This window comes from Rhea americana, unplaced genomic scaffold, assembly GCF_003343005.1.
Source record: "Rhea americana isolate MKP2758 unplaced genomic scaffold, rheAme1 scaffold_44, whole genome shotgun sequence".
NCBI classification, from domain to species: Eukaryota; Metazoa; Chordata; class Aves; order Rheiformes; family Rheidae; genus Rhea; species Rhea americana.
The window spans coordinates 5983180-6003856 of NW_028186579.1; the positions used below are offsets into that span (position 1 = coordinate 5983180).

A 20677-nucleotide genomic window follows, 5' to 3' on the forward strand; every position below is an offset into this window, starting at 1 on the left:
GTCTATTGTTTCTTTGGATAAAAGAAATACTTACATGTAGGAGTAGAATGCCTGAGAAAACTATATAAATGATATGCCTTCTCTGAAGCAGAGATGTAGCCAAATTAAAGAATGTTGGACTTGGATTTCTGTTTTGTGGGTGTAAATTAACACTTTTTGTTGTTGTTAGCTTCTCTGGCATTGTTGCACATGAAAGAGTAATTAGCATTTTTAAATTGCTGGAGGTTATGGGTTCATTTTAGATTTAATTCAATTAAAGTGAATCACATGCTATTGGCTGAAAGTAATGTATTGAACTAATGCATGCTGTAACTTTTCCCTTTCTTAGCATTTGTAGGTCAGACTACAGATGCTGCTACTGGAACTGCTTCAATAGTTGTCAACAGTGAAGGTACATATTTCTACTCTGAATTGTCTTCTTGGTTCTGCCTCTACAGCCATAAAAGAAACCTTTGCTTTGTCATTTTTAATTGTGGAATTTTTTTATATCTTTCATCTTTTCCATAATGTTATTCCGACTCTGTTGCATTTCCTTTCTGGAATGAGATGTTAACTGTACTGCCTAAAAGGTTAAGCAGAGTCAGACCTTTAGATTAGCAATGAGATGGCCATAATTCCATAAGCTAGTTGATCCATCTAGTTGTACATCAGTCAGTACCCAGTGTTTCAGAAGGTTAAAGCTCTCCTTTTTCAGCACAATTTACCTAGCTCTTCTATTGTGAGGAAAGGGTTTGCCTCATGAGCACACCAGGTGAGTCATTATGTTCAGAATCAGGAAATGTAGCTGTCGTTAGTATAAGTTTTTATGTTATTCTTATAATAGCACCACAATTCTTCATCAAGGTACATCTGCAGTAATGCATACTCAGTGAAGTGACACACTTGTTCTGTGTTAATTTTCTGTAGCCTCTGCCTTTGCTCTCATAGAGGAAGATAAAAAAGAGGATTTGCTTGTTTTCATATTGTTCTTCAAAACTGCTAAATTATCCCCTTCTGAAAACTTTCTGTATCTTTTCCTCAAGCAAGTTCTGTCCTTATTTGGAGAGCTCTTAGGGGAAGTGCTTGTGTCTAGATTGAAATTTAGAGCTCAGGACCAATTATGTTTATGCAAACATAACAAATTAAGCGTGATTGAATTAGTTCACTTTGGGTACAGCTAAGAATCTTTATTAGAGCAGTTACCGCAGCTCAGCTGACGTATCAGCTTAATAAGTTCCTGTGACACTTTGTGGTTCATCTGGGCTACAGCCCAAGATTGGAATGGGAACATGACTGCTTCACTCCAGGAGCAAACCTAGGAAGGAACTATGACTAGAGACAAGTCTACACAGGAACATTCAGGAAAACTAAGCAAATTAGTTGGAGATCTGAGTTTAATTTTCTATAGCTGAAATTAATCAAAGCCTTATATAACAGCTCTAATTCAGAAATAAAGTAACTGATATGTTGAATAAACTGGATACCTGCCTGTCACTTCCTCCTCCTTCTCTTGGTTTGGGTCAGCAAGTAAATTACTTCAGCAGCTCTTGAGAACTTCTCTCTTATACCACCATCACATATAGTCACTACTTTGCATTTTAAGCAGGAGGGACTGAGAAAATTCCAGCAGCGTGTGCTCCCAGGCCTTCCAGTACAGTAGCCATGTTTTGAGTTAGGTTTGCAGTCCAGAATAGTTAAATAAGAAGCAGAGTCTTACTGCTTCCTAATTCACATATGCATGGCCAGCTAAGATAAACTCAGTGTATAATTTAATGGACAGAAGATGATCTGTTGAAATTATAACACCATGAGTTGTTCTGCAGGATAAGGAGCAAAGCCATCTTGAGGATCCTAAACTTTTATAAGCATTAGGAAACAGAAACTGATTATCCAGTGCCAAAAGGTTAACAGTCAACTATCTTACATATTGATGTCAATGTTAATGGTCTCAATAGTCTTATGATGCACACAGTGAAAGTAGTAATACACAATGGCATGTACTCTTTTTCTTTTGGAAACTGAAAAATCTTAAATTAAGCTACTGCATCTAAAACTGGCCTACAATTTCATTTAAAATCCGCTACAAAAGCAAACTTGGTCAGAACAACGCTGTAAAGCAAACAGATGCACAGAATTGGTAATGGTTCTCGTTGTTACTTCTATCTGAAACCATCTGGTGCCTGAATTGAGTAAATTGCAATAAAATAGCAGTACTTGTGTGCTTTGCTGTTGCAAGAGACACAATTTTTTCCTTGTAGAAACCTGGCTGATTTGACCTAAACAGGTTTTACAGCACGTAAAGAGCTTGTCTACACATGCATGTTTTACCACAATAGTTGTGCTGCCATGGTAGAAGCACCACAACATGCAGTGCAGATGCTGGTGTAAAGCAGCTTCTGCTAGTTCAGATTATAGCTAGAACGGAAGCATTTGAAGGGGGAGGGGGTTGTTTTGTGTTAAAGATAACAATAGACAAATAAAAAACCATAGATATCATCTCTTTAATTTGCCAAGTTTTAATTACTATATTCTCATGCAGCTAACCTGCACTTCATAGTGATGAACTGGGAAAAATACCAGTTCCAGTAAATTGAGTAAAATCACAGGCAGAGGTGAGAGRGGTACAGGGAGCAGACTATGATGGAGACATGAAAGGAAAGGAAAAGGTGACTATGAGAGAGCAGAGTCAGAGAAGGCTCTGAAGTAAACTTTTCCTCATCTTACCTGTGCCTGTTTAGCTGGCCCAACTGCTGAATTTCTGGGAAGATTTATACAGATTACTGAATTGCACAGGTATAAGTCATCCATTATTTTAATTGGCAAAGTGGTAGATGTTTGAAAATTATCTGGTACATTTGATATTCCCAAAGCTGCATTATATTCTGCAACAATGCAGTGTATTTTTAATAAAAGATAGAGAAGTTAAATCCCTGCTTTAAATGCAGAATGGTGGAGAGATATTTGCAAGTGAAAAAGTGCAATCCAAAGGTGCTGCAGAAGTTCCTTTTGGGGTGGGCTCAGAAATCTGTGTTTCTCTGTAGCTATATGTTCCTTCTAGCAGTTCTCTTTCATGTTACTGCCTCTTCAGGTACAGTCAACTAAACATAAACTTCAGCTTACCAGGACCCTGCACACGAATCTTTACTTCCCTCCGTAAGGTGACTGGCTGGAACATACCTCTGCTTTTCTGAACACGTCGCATCTTTGAGAGGCATTATTCCACTTTGAACCCCAGCATTTGTTGTCGCCCCTTTCAGCTTGCCTTTCTTCCAATAACTCTGTCCCTTACCACACCATTAGCTAATGATATGTTATTGGTGTTACTGGATAGTAAAAAGTCGGTAAAATGATGTGTGTTGTGCTTTTACATACACACATACAGAATAAAGAAACTTTTTTTCTGAATAAATTTTTACATAATAACCTATGAGGTTTTTGGCAGCTTTGTGTGTATGTGGTACTGACTGTTGACAGAGCCATTACACTGGCAGTTTTGAACCTGTCTGGCAACTTCCATGTTCATAGCAAAAATACAGTGAAGGGACAACAGAAATTGCCATGTCATGATTAACATGCATTGACAGAACAGATTTGGGGCTCTTGCTTATTATAATCCAGCTCACCTACAAGAACACTGCGAGACAACCGTTGCTTGAGATAGGCATTGTGCTAACTTGAAGATAAAGTTATTAACCATTTCAGGAGAACTGAACAGGCATTATTTTGTAAGTGAATATACCTTCAATATTAAAGCACTAATACTGTAAAAGCTTTCAAAATGCATATTTAGATAAGACTAAATAAACAAGTCAAACAGAATACATGTGCCAGCTTGATTGAATTACACTTTCCATAGAGTCAAGCTTTGTTTTGAACCATCAAGGCTATGAAAAAAAAATACCTGAATTTATATAAGATTTTTATATATTGACATTCATCATGAACTTTAGTATTTTCTATAAAAGACTATTCAGTGCTTGTACCAAGCCATTGCATAGAGGTTTTGATACTATGACACACCCAAAACTTGCCCTTGTGCTCCTGAACTGTGTGACTTGGCAGTAAATGTCTTTCTTGTAACATTCTTTTATAGTCACAGATATCATCTTTTTTTTTCCTGTGAATTATTATGCAGAAGCTCTGCAGCTATTATTATTATTGCTTTGTTTGAGATATTGGTGAGTTCTGCGCATTAATGGCTTTTAGTTTTTAGAAAGTAAAGCAAAGATTATTGTACTGAGATGTTTATTGGCACTTCTCATCTGGTGGCATCTATAAAAATGAGTTTTSCATCTTTCTTAGAAGTGACACTAACAGGTTTAGAAGCCTAATTGAGAACAGAATTTACATATTCAGCATTCATGCTGTTTTGGATGAACCCAGTCCCCATCTGGTGTAAGCTTTCATAGGTTTATCAACTTCATTTAGCTGTTCTAGCTTATGCCAGCTGTGAATGTGGCCCTTAATGCTTAGCTGATGTTTGCAAAACTTACTATTGTGTAGCTGCACACAATAAAACTAAGAAAAGATATTTTAGAATAACTGTAACACAGTAAATTCATTTTCCTCATTCTTGGTGTGGGAAAAAWTTTGTTTCACTTAACCTGTTTCATAGTCTAGTGTGCACTTCAAGGCTTCATTTCTTGTTAATAGAGATAGATAGTCACCTCCAGACAAGTTTATCTCCTCAAACAGATATCTAAGATAAGCAAGATGAAAAAACCTCTGACAGTACTTGTTTCTCTCAATTGACTGTTGAAGGAACCTAGAAAACTAATTTCTAGAARTCAGTTTTCCTAGAATTTTATAGAATGTAGAATCTTTTTGAAAACTTTAAAAATTAGTTGATATTTGGCGGGATGAATCCCACCTCTGTTTACCATTTGTTTTTAATTCTGTTATTCCTGGTGCTGAGTTCCCATCTGATTTCCCTAGAAAAATAATTGCTTTCAGCAAAATGGTTGCCAGTGGTACAAAATTCTGATATTAGTTTTAAGTACTTTGGGTCAGATTCTGCTTTCATGCACGCTAATGTAAATTTATGGTGACTGTTGTCATTCACAGTTGGTGTGGAGTATGTAGCTAAGAACAGAACATGGCTTTTTCTGTACATTTTAGGTCAAATCAGACTGGATTGTTTTATGGAAGTAGTAATGTGTTTCTCTGGCAGGTACAGTTGGTTTGAAAGTGGACCATAAATCTCTGACCTTTTGTAGTTAGAAATACAGTCTTCTGACTGTGATCCAGTGCAATACTGTTTACTTTGAATTTGCACATATAGGTTTAAGCAAACAGCCTTCCTTATTGCCTTGGGCCATTAACTCTAAAGCCTAATAATAATATACATGTCAGTACAGCTAAATAGTTCAGCAAGATAATGCAGCAAGACATGTAAATAGAGTCTGACATTCTAGATAGCGCAGAGTCCAAGCTGAAATGAAATATATTTTTGTTCCACCAATTCCCTGTGTTTTACAACTTTTACGTGCTGGACCCTATCGGCTTAAGGAATATATGGTTGGGAAAATAAGTGCAGTTTGGCTTTGAAAGCRTCCTAAGTAGGATTCAGATATCTTGACAGTATTTACTTGTTGCAGAAAGTATTTTCCTTTTTTTTTAATCCAAGATGCCCATCACTGTCTGTTGAAAAGCAGGGCGTTGGCCTTAAATGCTGAGGTTTAGGTTTTCAAATGCAGCTGTTCTGTACCAAACCATTGACAGCAGAATTGCTTTAGAAAGCTTGGGCCCCTCCCTCTGAGATCATTATATTATTCTTTCCATTGTCCTGCTTGCTTTTCAGAACATATTTAAGGAGACAAGCTTTGCACGTTGCTTATTCAAAGACTTTGAAGTCTCATTCAAGAAAAATAGTGCATTTAAAAACATAAATATTTATTTACAGAGTAATTCAGTTCATTACAGAATTGGTAGCTTTTAATGATTGGCAGTCATTAAAGGAATCTTCAGCGGGGGCGGGCTRAGACTGTAAATCAAGGAACAACTGACTTATTGAATTTAATACCTTAGTGATTAATAATAAATTTTAATTTGTAGGCACCCATGCCTGAAGGTCTCTAGGTGTTGTAACAGAGGTTAAAAAAAAGAATGAAAGAAACAAAGAAACAGCAATAAAAGAAGGAAACTTGCATGTCTGAAGAAAAGCAAAAGAATATTTGGAACCTACATAAATGAATCTCTTCACCTAGCTGTAAAACAAACTACTAGAATGATAAGAAGCTTAGAAATGCTGTGAGATATTGCCATGCTTGTGCTATGTAGCATGCCTTTGCTTAGAAATTTCCATTGACCAGCTTTAAGTTCAAAAGAATCAGCCACCCAGCTTCTTTATTCATTTCTGATAAGGTGTTTCTTAGACATAGTCATTAGCTTTCTGGTTTTAATTGACAAGCTGATTTCTGGTTTTCATGATAGTTAGGGTCTCTAACATGACTTGTCTTAGGTAAATGGAGCAAGCCTGCTTCTCTGTAATTTTAAGGACATGCATAATTTTCATAGGTCTGTTTCATGTTCTCTGCTCTGGGATGGGAAAATGAAAATTTTGATTGCATTTTGGGCATCTGAACGCAGCAATCACATTGATGCACTTCTTTTCAAGTGCTAAATAAATACTTCAGGAAAATGCAGATATCAGGCTTAGATCTCAACTGTGATTAGTGTAGTACTTCTGTAGGGTTAAATGAAAACACCAAAATAAGACTCTGGAAAACCCAAGTGTGAGTTATCCTGAAGGCATATGTACTGCACTAGAAGTGAAGCATAGCATTCATTAATCCTTTAATCTTTTTGATTATCTTCTGAAGTATTTGGGTATTTGAAATGCCAGCAATGTGGAAGTATTTTTTTGGAAAGTAAATTGAAGTATTTGTCTGAAAGATATTGGAGAAAAGCAAGGAATTGTTTTACTTACTTTAATGCAAAAGGTTAATGTAAAATCACAGTATCTTCTCTTTAGGACAGAATGTTATCGTTATAGTCCCAGGAGCCAATCTACTTTTAAGTTGTGAAGACCTGAAGAGGGCTGCTGACGTCATCTGTAAAGCCAAAGTGGTTGTTTGCCAGCTAGAAATAACGCCTGCTGTTTCTCTTGAAGCTCTGAAAATGGCACATGCCAGTGGAGGTAATTTAACATAAGCCGTTCAGTGTCCCTCATTTGTGTTGCATAAAAAATGTTCTTTATTGTGCTTTCTATGCTAAGATCCTGTGGTCTAGTCTGATTTCTATAATACTAGTTTTATTCACAAATGAAACAATAATGAAGAAATTCATACTGCATTACAGAAATTGAGTTCAGTTCTAAAATTGTCAGTGGTTACCTTAAATGAAATAAATCCTTATAATCTCCCCATGTATGTCTCGTGCTGCTTTTGCTCTTTTGGTCATGTTGGACTAAATACAGGGTTATGTCTTTAGGTTAGGAACTATTGCCCTGACCCTGGTTTTATTCCAGTGCAGAACAAGTATAATGAATACAAGTCAGTAAAGTTCCACACACAGTAAAGTGAATGAAATTACCTCAAAAAATGACTTTTGTCCCTCTTCAGTCAGTATAGCATTAAGTGTGARTGTGGTTTCCTGTACAGAAGTTAACATCCTTGAAGTAAAAAAAAAAAAAATGCTTTTTCTCTTTAGTCTTTAGAATTCTTACAGTGTGACTTGGCATGCTGCCATTAAATAGGTAAAATTGTGAACTGTGCAATTATTTATAATTGTTACTGTACTTTTAAATGTAAGCTGCTGTTCCTTCAGTGTAGCAGTCCACTGCCATACACCTGGATAAAAGTTGACATTTTGCTGGAGTTGGGTGAGGTTTCATTACTGCCATGACGCTTTGTTGTTTAAATGTCTGTAATGGTTTCACTTAATCAAGCTCAACTACCACAGTGCTTGAACAATAATAAGTAAATAGCTAGGCCAGTGAGGCATCTCTGTGAGATGAAAAATATGTTGTTTGCATCTATCCAGAAGATAAGGCTGGGAGGAGGCAGTGCGTAGTATGGTCAGTCAGGGAGGGAACTGGGATCGGAACTAACTGCTTCTTCACAGCTGGACCCAGGCTTGCCCAAGTAGATGGTGGCACCTGGGGACTGTTGGCTCTTGGTCCTCATTCTGCACTGAGGACTGTTGTACACCTGTTGTGATCACTAGGCTTGAGTGAACAAACTCAAATGTAGCACAACTTCATGCATCTTTTTCACATATTTTATGCTAATTTAAGCAACTATGTTAGATGCAAGCCTGGGAGAAAGTGGCTCCGAAGTTGTGGTAGTAGTCATGCACAATATAAACAGAACTGTGTGCATGAGGAAAATTATTTTGGCCTCTGTTTGAAGTGTCATGTCAAAACTGGGTTCATGCAAATACAAATATAAATTTAAAACTTTAATGAGGAAGTATCTGGGATGCTTAAATGGAGAAGGGAGGAGGAGAAGGAAGTTTACTATATTTTTTCTTTATCCTGTGTGAAAATGGCTGAAAGTTTTCTTAATCTAGTAGTTAATGGAATGTTACTAAATCATGAGTCAAAATTTTTGAATTACGTTGTTACTACTCTTTTATAGTCCCTTTATGCTGACAAGATGCCAGCTGATGACGGAAGAAAAAGTGTGGATTTTTTTTTAAGTAAAAATTTAAAAAGTCGAAACCTGATATACTGAATAGACTTGCAAGCATTTAGGAACTGTAGACGGCACGAGGTACTGAGAAGACATTGTAGTAACTGTGGACCATTTATAGTTCTGCACTGTCAACCTGCTATCACTGTGTAGCTTTCCTATCAGGAAAGGTTTAGTTGTTTCTGCTTTAAAACAATAGGCTACACACGTTCAAATGCCACATACAGTCAAATCCAAGTAAACGGCTCAGTTTGTAGCACTGTAAAATTTATCCTTTGCCAACTGTAAATTGTTAATGCAGCTTCTCTTCATTTAGCCTGCAGTACCCTCATGTATAATGCAGTACTGTATATTGGGAAGTGCACTAGACTATTTTTGTTTAACAGATGCACACCCAGATGCCTCAAACCTCTGTCTCAAGTTTTGTTGCTTGTTCTTCTCCATTCTTACTCAAAAAAATAAATAATAAGATGGAGAAAGAATGTGCACAGGCAGGCAAGAGCCCTTTTCTCTTCAGTGAACATCACTTAGATCTGTAAGCTGGAGAGGGCCAGCTCATGTTTTGACATCCTTTCATTGTGGCACTGATTATTGGAGATCTTTCGACAGTCTTCAGGAGAAGGAAGGAAAAAAGGGTTGTGAATAATTACATTAAATGGGTATAAATTGCAATGGAAATAGGACTGGAAAATTCTAGGTTTTTCTTACTGGCCATGTACTTTGAAACTGCTGTTGCTTCCAAGAAGGGGTGCTATTGCTTCCAAGAAGGAGACCACTTCATTGATGGGCAAAATGTTATTACGTATTAAAGTCTGTAATGCAGTTTTGGGGCTTCTGTAATGACAGCCTCTATAAAAAAACAGGCTAATAATGTCCAGCCTATTAATATTGTAGTAAAGAATGAAAGCATATCATAACCAGGGCTGGAAGCAGCCTCAGTTACTAACATTGCATGTCGCTTCCCAGTGGAAGATCTATTTTTCAGATGCGGTAACTTTTTAATCTTGGGCTGCAGTTTTCTGTACCAGCTGTATGTCTGTGATTAAATTATTTGTAAAATTTCTGCCAAAACTGCTCAAGTATTGTGGCTACAGAAACAAGGCTATGCAAAAGTACTCCCCCATTTAAAGGATATATACTGGCAATATAAAACTTATTTAAAACTGGATAGCAAGGGAGATTTCTTCTAAAAACATATCTTTACAATGGTATGGAAAACTGCCTAATTTTAACTGTATTACATGCCTTGTGAAAAATTACCACCTTTCAAACAGACTTAATAAAGAATTTTTAGAGCTTTGTAGCTGATTTCGCCTGAGAGTCTGTCCACACAGGGGAATGTTCCAGTTAGGCAACATGACTTTCAATATAGCTCCTAAATCTGGGTTTAAGCAGTTTATTTCTTTTAGGCTGTTAACCATCTTGGGTAGGCTGAGGAAATGCAGAGGAGAAGCTTGCTTGCTTTAAATACAAAAGAGATAAAGCTGGTCAAGAATCGTTGGAGAGAAATAAGATTTCAGACAAAGGAATTGTAAGAGGAATTTGCTTGATTTTTGGGGTGGCAGAGAAAGAAGAAAGAAACTGAAAGGGGAACTAATGTGGAACAGAATATAGGGTGTGTTGAAGAGAGTGGAGGTGAGGTCTGGAAGACTGSCACTGTGGCTTTCTGGATGTGGGAAGAAGGAAGCATAGGAGAGGAGGGGACAAGAAAAAAATGTGATGAAGGTTGAATGAAAGAGCTTACTATTACGTAGTGCTTATGCAAGGATGCATAAAGAGAAACTGAGTGAGCAGAATGGATCTTGGCAGATGAAGAGAAAGAAGTCGGGCAGAACAGATTTTGTCATTCTTAAGGGGAGCAAGCTGATTAAGTTGTTCACAAGCCCCGCTGTTCTTCAGAGCCTGAACAGGAATCTTAAGGTTCCCCAGTCTCCCTGCTGCTCAGCTAATGCTAAATATGGGGGCAAACTAATGGGAATATCTTCTACTGCTGTTACTGATGAGTCTGTGTTACTAAAAACCCAAGCTGGAACAATTCCAGTGTTATAACACTCATATATATGGCAATCTGATCCTGCATGAAAGAGTGTGTTTTTCAATATGTGCTGTTTCTTTGTTTTACCTAGAAAAGAATACCTAAAAGATTTGTGCTGAAAAAACTTTATTAGGGTTGCAGTTCAAAAATAGGAAATGCAAGAGTTAAAGCTTGCTTGTGAAAATTTAATTTGTCTCCTTTCTGCATATATATTATGTTAGTCTTTAATTATATGATCACATGCTGTTTTTCAGTGGTATGTGATCATATAATTAAAGAGTGTGTTATAATACATACTGTATTGTAATAGCATAAGACAACCAAATTAAGATTTCACTGGAAATGCTAATTCTGGCATTTTTTGACTTTTGCATGAGCGTTTTTATCGCTTTATTAATAATATTTTTAATGACACAGGTAGAGAGGAATGATAAAGTTGTGCATTCGCAGGCTAAAATTTTCGAAGAAGGTTAATCGTAAAGGTCATCACCTAAACTCCTCTGTACACAGATTTCACAAGTCACTGAGAATCTTTCTCTTCAGAGAATTAAGTGGGATGCAGAAGTGTTCAGGGTGCCTGAATATTACATAGCTTAGGAATTTAACTGTATCTTTAGGACTGAAATTGGAAGATTTGGACCCTTACTATAAGGATTACTTCTAATACAAGAAAGTGTGCTTTATATAAAAAGATGGTCTTGTGGTTAAGACACAAGTATTAATCATAAAATTGGCAAAGTGAGAAACCAAATCTGCAGACTTCCTGTGTTAACAGTGAGTAAGTCACTTATACTATCCTTAAGACAAACCTTCTCTGCTGTTACACAGGACCTCAGGCTAGGATTTCAAGTTGGGTTAACTAACACATTCCACCACATTTTAAGTTAAGGTTTATCTCTGCCAGATAACATATTAAAAATATACAGTGCATTGTCTCCACTGTATTTTTACAATGTGACAGTTTGAACATGTTAGGTAATGCATTCAAAAGAACCTTTTAACCCTTGTCTAAACATGTCCTTCAGTACTCTATGCCCCTGTTTCTTTATGTATAGAAGGCAGATAATCATACATACTCTACTCAGAAAAAAATCTAAAACGAAATCAATTCTTGTAAAATCTATTAAAATTCTGGAAGAAATATCATAAATTAATTATTGTCTAAATTGCATTATTGTCGATATCTTTATTCTTTTTTTATTTAATAATTTCTTGATTATTTCCTTTTTTATTACTCTTCTGTCATGTTCCCATCATGACAGGTGACTGCACATTAATTTGAAGGGAACTTTAATATAATAAAACTTTTATCATCTCTATAAACTGTAGACAGAAAATGCGAGACATCTGTATGTTAGTAAGAAACATTGGGAGATGTGAATGCAATAAGAACTTGGAAGATATTAAACATAAATACAGAAAATTTGATGTTCCAGATTGTGGTTTATGAATCTGAAATACCAGAGATTTAGACTTCCCTTTTCCTTTTTTTTTTTTCAGTAAAGACTTTATTTAATCCAGCTCCAGCCATTGCTGACCTAGATCCACAATTTTATACCCAATCTGACATCTTCTGCTGCAATGAAACTGAGGTAATGATCACATGTCATGTTAAAGTCTTAAGCAGTAAAATTTCAGCATGATTCTGTTCTCAGCGAGGGGAACAGGAAAACTGAGCCATGTTCCTTTTACATAGGACTTATGGAGGTGGCAAGTTTGATCCATGGCGTAATRAGCGGAGTTTTCTGGAACTCTAGATTACACTTGAAATTAGATTAATAGCTTCTTAAGAGAAAGTTGTGTCCAGCCTTCCTTGCAAGTAGAAGAGTAAAACAAATCCATTGAAGAACAGTTTTAAAATGTTAGCACTGAGTAGTGGTAAATATTAAAATAGATCCTTGTCCTTTTTCTGTGGTCCCTTGAAATGATTAGCAGGAATGTGCTAGCCATAGTGTTCTGACAGTTTTAAACTGGCTTGCTGGGAGGTGATGCATGCATGCTGCACTTGATGGTAAATACCTCTTCCTGTCTGATCTTTTTTCAGTAAATCTCTCTTTTGCTAGTCCTTCAACTGTATGTTTCCATTTTTGTTCTTTCTCTCCCTCTCTAATTCAAATGTGTTACTTCTCCCAAAGCAAATAATTTTTTTGTCACAAGAGACAAATTAAGCCTTGTCTCATAAGGCCTTTGTTTAAATTTTCAATTTATTAGCATTATGCATGCTGTGATCCTTCCCCTCACTCTCTCTTTATATAAACAGGAATGCGTGAGAGTARCTTAGTGGACAGAAGCCATGCCCTGAACGTAGTTCAAGTTATCTCCCACAAACATGCTTTCCACAATGAACATGATACCTTGGGGAAGGGAGGAGGAAAAGGAGCTAAGAGAAAAGCATGGCCCTGCTTATTGTAGGATTTTTCATTTTATGACAATGTCTATCATTTGCCAGAATAGCCTCCTTTGAAATTTCTGTTAAAATCCATCACAAACCATATCAGAAGTTCATGAGCCTTCTAGCATTTCAGGGTCTAAGTAACCGAAGTTGATACCAGAGTTTTATTCTAGGACATGTCAGCCAAGTTCAGACACACCAGCACATTCAAAAATTTGCAAAATAGCTGTTTCCTGCAAGGTGGGAGATGCTGTGGCTCCTCACATCTCTGGAAGGTGAAGTTTCCAGTGTAATTGGTGGTGACATCTTTTGTAGCTTAGGCACTATCTAACAACCATCAGAATTCAATTGTACATGGTGGTAAGAATGATAAGGCAAAGTATTATTCTTGTTCAGAAAACTTACAGGACATCCATAYGGTGTTTTCTTCATGCTTTCAGAAAACACTTATGCCTGGACTATGCCCTTGGATTGGCTGAATGGGGCTGTGGCGCACATTTTCAGCTGAGAACACCCATACTCTCCCACCAGTTTAAAAATGTCATTTGTTGTTTGCTTTTTTCGTAATGTCACTATTTACTTTTTTTCCCCCTGAAGAAACTTATTCCCCATATGTTAGAAACAAAAAACTTTGTTTTTTATTTCTTATCTTCCTGATTTTTTTCTCATTGCTCTTTGCAACACACATGTTAAAGTTTTCTTTTTGTTATAGTTTATTGCTAGAGGATAATCTTTAAAGAGACATTCTTTGAGATTTTAGCTTGCTGGAGCCAAGGTGTCGTATTATTATTACCACCACATGGAGAAAATAAAATGACCTATATTAGGAGAACAAGAAATACAGGTGTATAATTAGAACAGATTCCTTCTCACTTACCCACCTTTCCTGCAGAGCTGAGGGTACAGTTTGCATTCTTTTCTATTTTCTTTAAAAAGTAACTACCATTTGAAGATAGCTGGGATCACTTTGTGCACAATCAGGACAGGAAATATGCTCTCTGCTGATGAGGAGGCTAATCTCTTCTGGTTTATGGAYATGGTAGACCTATGGAAGTTCCTGCCAACCATGTCACAGGAGTCCAGATATAGTTGTGGGATTCTTACAGCATATTCTGAGAACAAGAACAGCACATAAATAGCTATGTTTTTAACAATAACATTTTTTTTTACAATGAAATCCATTACATTACTAGGACTGTAATAATCAATTATATTTTATTTCACCCCCTCCATGTATCTGATTGGTTATTGAATTTATTCTCAGAGATGAACTGTTGCCATTGTTCATTTCTTTTTGCTAAGAAAAGAGGAAAAATGAAGCATTTGTTTTTCTTATGTCACAAGTTTGCAAGTAGTTTTTTTTTTATTTTAGTAATGGTTCTATATTCATGTGCCATCTGTTTTCTGTTTTCTTTCATGACTTTCTTTAATTTCACATCACTGTAATATATGCACTTGAGAAATCTGATAAAGGTCACCAATCACATTTCTGCATTGTGCTTAAAAACAATAAGTTAAATTGACAAATATTAAGGATAATACTAATTTTTCTCTCAAAATATTTAAACTTTATTCATTCAATCCACTCCATCTGTATTTTCTCCATCTTCTTAAATCAGAAAGTCTCAAAACCTTTGGTGAGCCAAAATATATACTGGGAAAAGTTCTTCATATTTATGTATATATGTATGTGTGTGTGTATGTACACACACACACACACACACACTATATATATGTGTGTGTGTGTATATGGAGAGCGAGTGAGCTTTTTTTTGCTGTCTTTCCCTTAGTGTTTGCTAGCAATCACTGTCAGAAACTGGAAGTGGATACGATGAACCTTTTCTCTGAACCACTATGGCTCTTCTTACTTCATGGGTTTGGGTTTTTTTTTTAATCTCTATGGCCAGACTTCTTGAATGTGCTACCTACAACTGATGTCTTGAGATTCTCTATTCCAGCTCCATTCTCCTTCTTATTTGTTATTGCTAAGTCTTGAATAACTTCYTTCTAGCCAAAACCTTTATGTTCCAGCTATACACTTTTGGGGTAACTTTTWTTTTTYTTTTTGAGATTTGTAGGAACTGTCAGAAAACAAATAGTGTATTCTTGGTTTATCTTTACTAAGCCCTTTAGATAGTTCTTAATAAATCTTTTCAGTTTTAAAGACTAACTCTTTAGAGCTATTTAGTTCAACTGTTYCTAAAACATTGTTTGGTTTAGGTTTCTTATTCATTTAAATTTACAAGTGTTATCACACAGTTTTGCCAAGATGTCTTTATTTTTGTTGTCCCCTCCCCTAAATAACTTTAAATGCTAAGATCCTGTGATTTGTGGATATCATGTGAATATGTTTGTAACAGAAGATTATGATAGCTGTAGAAAGGAAAGATAGCCTTTTAGCTTAAGACATTTCCTAAACTATGTGGAGAGTTTGTGTTGTTTAAGATGAGAAAAAAGGGGCTCTTCCTTGTGATTAGCTCGGTTATTACTGAGTCAGAATTTTCTATTGTTTGTTCCCATGAAGGTCAGCAGTTTTGATCTGTAATGCTTATATCACAAAAGAAATTCTTAAAAGTGTTAGTTATAGTTTTAGACAGCCATGGGATGTCAAGTCCCAAACAAGTATCAAATGCTACTTCACACTTTATCATACATCAAATGTTCAGGTTTTAATGAAATCGCATGCAGTATCTGGTATAACAGCACAGCTTGTTCTTATGGATTTATGTGTGAGGGAGAAGCAAACAGAATTATACTATCAGTGAATTATCTACCATTAGTTTGTCTAGAAGGCTCTTCACAAGCTGTTCTTTTCAGTCTTGCTTGTTTCAATAATAATTTTTTTTTATGTCTGACATTACTTTCTTTTTATGTGGTTCATGAACAAAAATACTCAGAACAAATCTTGCAAGGTTATCAGTTCTTTCTTTGCTTAGCCTGTAGTTCAGTTTTATCTTTTCCCAGAAAGATCAAGCTTGTTGAGACTAGTTTGTTAATTCCCAGATGCAGCACAGCCTAATCCCTGAGGTTTGTGCAGGAATGTGCTAGTTCGCCATTCCCTTAATTCTTCTAATGAAAAATAAATGTATCAAATGTCATCTTAGTGAAAACCAATGGTTATTCTCTTCTGTTGTCTCTAAAYATTGAAAAAGAGACAATCCCATACAAGAGGAGTTCTACAGGATACCCACCATTTTTTCCCACATATTTATATGATTCCTTGCTGTAGTATGGCTCCTAAGCACAACCACAGTGTCGATGCMGCTCTGGTGTTGTTTTTGTTGTTTAGTGTGTGCATGCAATTACGTAGCCCTGCAGGTTAGGAACCAAAATATATTGCACATCAGTGATTTGAACTTGGTCCTAAATGTTTYGAAGAACAGCTGCTTCTCTATTCAGGGAATACTGAAGAGCCCTTCAGGAGAAGGAAAAATCTGGAATGGTTACAGCAAATGATTTAGTATGTCGAGCTATTTTGAATGCAACACTTAGAACTACTTACTCCTAATATAAAATGGGTATCAGACCTGTGATCTAAATAAGGCCTAGCAAAATTTTAGTATAATACTAGCAGAATACTATGAGTTTTCAGTGGTAGAAAGCAGTATATCTAAGTACAAATTTGTCACTAATTTTGTTAAATAATAGACCTATAAAAATAATACAGAAAAATTAGATACTGTCTCATTGTTTCTTTTTGTGCATTTTTGTCTATTAGGAGAAATTAAATCATTTTTGAAAGAAATATTAATTATAGAAGGTCTTGCCAGCATATCCAAAAACCAAAAACAGTACTGACATTTACAAGATTCAGAGAATATTGAGATTATAAAACTGCATCTGGARTCTTGAATTAGGACATTTAAGGTGTTCCTTGTTAATACAAAGAGGTTAATAATAGGGAATTAATGGTATCTCTACTACAYGAATCAAAAATAAAAGTCCTTTAGAATTAAAATATTTCAGAAAATCTCATGAATTGGCCTTTTTGTTTTACATAGTAGAAAGGTACTATTACTCCATTGCGTAAATGTTGCCAGCAATTCACAGTATATTTTAATTGGAATTCCAACTTTGTTCTAAAGCATATTTTATCAGTTGCTGGAAACTATGAAATTGCCCATGCTTAGTCTAAAATGAAAGATGTTACTTTTGGGAAGAGAAGGGACAGAATAGCTTCAAGCCAATTCATTTCAATCAGTTTTTACTTATTCTAGCATGATAAGTATTTCTCCCTGTATATATGTAAAAAATTTATAATTTGAAACAACTGGAGCTAAGTTGGCTAGTGACCTGATCTTGGCAATCGCTTATACACCATATCTGTTTCAGTACTTCTTTAGGACTCCTTACTTGGGTTACAATTAATGTGATCAAGTTTTTGTTCTGTCATTCTCAAGAAGTCTCTTCAGGTACAAGTCAAGTTTGTAGCCAACTGGCTTACTGCAGTTAAATATTTAAAGTTGTCATATGTAGTTTTAGATRAGACAGCTGTAAAACTAGCATAGCTTCATTATTATTATTCATTATTTCTATTCCAGCAATACCTGGAAATATTTTTCCTTTGCAGAGTTGCTGTTGCCCTAGGTGATGTATGGACACTAAAGAAAAGATGGGCTGCAGAGAATAAACATGTCTTGTTATTGTTCCAGTTTATATATGTTGATGATCATAGATGATAGGACCAGACCTTTGGAGGTCTCCAAATTCACAACCTGGTCAAGCTGGGTAACTTAGATCAGGGCTGTGTCCAGTCAAGTTTTGACTCTCCCAGGATGGAGATCCCACAGCCTCTCTGGGCACCTGTTCCAGTGCTGCACCACYGTCCTGGTGCAGAAGCTTTTCCTAATAACTAATCAGCATTTCACATGTTCCAGCTTGTTCCCATTGCATCTAGTCCTATCACCGTGAGCCTTCAAGAAGAGTCTGGCTCCATCTTCTGTACATCCACCCATTAAATAATTGTAGACAGCAATTAGATCTCCCCTTAGCCTTTTCTTCTTAAGGCTGAACAAACTCAGTTCTCTCAGCCTCTTGTTGTATGTCCTGTGCTCTAGCCCCCTGACTGTGCAGGGATGTCAAAACTAGACACAGTAGTCCAGGCTTGGTCTCATAAGCCTCARGTAGAGGATCTAGCACTTCTCCCCAGAAGTGGCTCTGTAAGCCATAGGTTCCCCTGAGTGCACCACTGTTGGGAACACTTGGCAAAGGCTCACATCATAGTTTCATTCTCACTTATAGCCAGCACGAATAGTACTGCAGTTGAAAGAAGTTAATTGTTTTGTTTTGTTTTATTTCAAGATTAATTTAAACACAGATCTGCCTTACAATCTACTTTATTGCCTGGCCACAGGAATGCCTGTGCTGGCACAAGAGAAGTAGCTGTGTCAACAGAAGTGGAAGGGAGAGCAAGCCTGTTTTTTTTATGTAGCAGTGCTGGTTTATGTCAGCTTACTGTGGCAAGACTCCACAGTSTAAAGAGACATAGAGACTTAACTAAGATTAGAGAGGAGTATGGCCAAGAACCTTCTAATCAATCAAATTAAAAGTTTCAGTTAAATTTCTCTTCTACTTTTATAATCAAAATTAGGAAAATTCTGTGTAGATTAGTTATATAATATCCATYGTAAGTTTATTTTGACAGAAGTTTTGTGCGATGTTCTCTAGCTTTAATAAGTCCATGTAAATGAATTTTATGAGACTAGCAGCAGAAAAATAAATTTCTTCATTTGCTGCTCTTTTTAGAGTACTATGGCAAATGTTCACATTGAACTTTTAGTATTGTTATTTAATTTTTTTCTTTACATAACCATTAGTTATTTCCTTCAATTGTACCACAGTTTATTTGTTTTTTAAATAAGATTTTACTGAAGGGAGGAACTTAAAAACTTGCCACAGTATTTAACATCAGTTGACATTTACYGCAATTTCTAATTACTGGCACAGAATCAGTCTGGCTTCTGTTGCTTTTATGGTTCTTCCAGCTTGTTCCAGTGTTTTTTRGTTTTACCATCCTGCTGTAAATGAATTATATGTTAGTGGTCTCAAGCAGCTGAAGATCTACCTTTATGCAGACCCTGTCTGATTCAAAATAAATCTGTGTATTGTTATAAGCAGTGTAATGATGAAAAGAAAAATTTCTGCAAAGCCTTAAATGTATCAGTCACAAAATAATYTTTCTTCCAGAAACCAAGCAAAAAATCCTGTTAATGTAGGACACAGCTATCACAATGTGGAGTACAACATTAATACTAAGCAGATGAATGTGTATTTCATTACAGAGAATATTACCATTTTGTGATTGTTTATTTTGAGTTCTGTGGGCTTAATTTCAAGAATACAAACATTTGCAAAATTCAATACTGATACTTTTTATGGTGATTTAAATAATGCATTTACTGTGATCCTGAGATTACAGAACTGTAAAGACCAGCTAAAGTAAAGCCAAATTAATTTGACTTTAATTTTACTAATATCTCTATCAAAACCAAACCCACTTTCTTCCTGGATGCTTTGCAAAATACCTAGAATGTTTGGAATTATTGCCCATTGTGAAGTAGATTAGAAATTCATTTATCCAGTTTCATTCAAGGATTTGTGTGTGCACTTTCCTAACCTATTTTTATTCTTGTAACATGATGTGCTAGGTGTTCTGAATACAGGAACACATAGTTCCTGCTCCAGAGCTTTTAAAATTCACAAAGACACACAGACTTTGTAAGCGCTTGAATATTAGAATAGAATATATACATTTCAATAATATTCACTATCTATCCCTAGRTACTCCAAAGCCATTATTGTGTTACTGATTTCTTGCAAACCTTGCAAGAAGTTATATTCAAAAGTTTTGTAAGGTATTTTTTGAAACAAATTCTCTTCTTTGAGAACACTTTTATACCCTTTAAAAAAACATGAATACATTTCATTCACCTAAATAGTTTCTACTGCGAAAAAAATTTGAGAAGTATAGTGACGTTGCTAAAGAGAAAATTTGTTAGGTTTAATTCTCTTCTCAGTAATTTAAAATGTACTATATTCTGACTTGGCATCAATGTGGCTAAAGAAAGCAGGTTTAAATTGTGTATATTTGTCCCTGCAGTAGCTGAGTTTATGCAGCAAGGTCTGCCACACCAGAATCTTCCTTGCAGCTATCAGGTCAATGGCTCTTGAAATCACTCGTGCATTTCTCTAAAGAAGGACTGCAGAACTTGGTCCTATGAACACAAAACCAATGAGTACTCTGTAAATGATAATATAARCGCTAATGCAGTGTATTGGGGTAAGCTGGCCCTTCAAAGCCTCAGGGTGCTTCTCTGTTCTGGGCCGGAGTGAAACACAGGAAATGACAGTGGCAAGCAGTGAGGCCTCTGACTCACAGCTGGGGGCGGCTTATTTGGGATGGCTGTAGTAGTTCCTGTCCCCAGCTGTCTGCCCTGCCCCGCTTTGCTGCAGGGATGGCTTGTACTTCATGGAGCAGTGGCTGAATTGCTACAGTTTATAGGCTGCTGTTTCAAGAAATAGTGCACTGATTTCAAGTTTCAGTAATAGCTGGAAAGGTAATTTGAAATATGTCAGCAGCTATTTCCCAAGAAGTTGAGCCGTCCGTGCAGCAGAGGGCAGGAAGTATAGCTGGCGAAG

General features: G+C 36.2%; 1 protein-coding gene across 2 annotated transcripts in view; it reads left to right on the forward strand.

The window, feature by feature from the left end:
* Positions 1-20677, forward strand: part of RBKS (ribokinase) — a 69087-nt gene that overhangs the window by 26608 nt on the left and 21802 nt on the right. For both annotated transcript variants that reach the window (XM_085315892.1, XM_085315891.1), the window contains exons 4-6: positions 329-391; positions 6953-7117; positions 12148-12239. In XM_085315892.1, coding sequence (XP_085172018.1) covers positions 329-391; positions 6953-7117; positions 12148-12239 — 320 coding nt within the window. The remainder of the gene's footprint in view (positions 1-328; positions 392-6952; positions 7118-12147; positions 12240-20677) is intronic.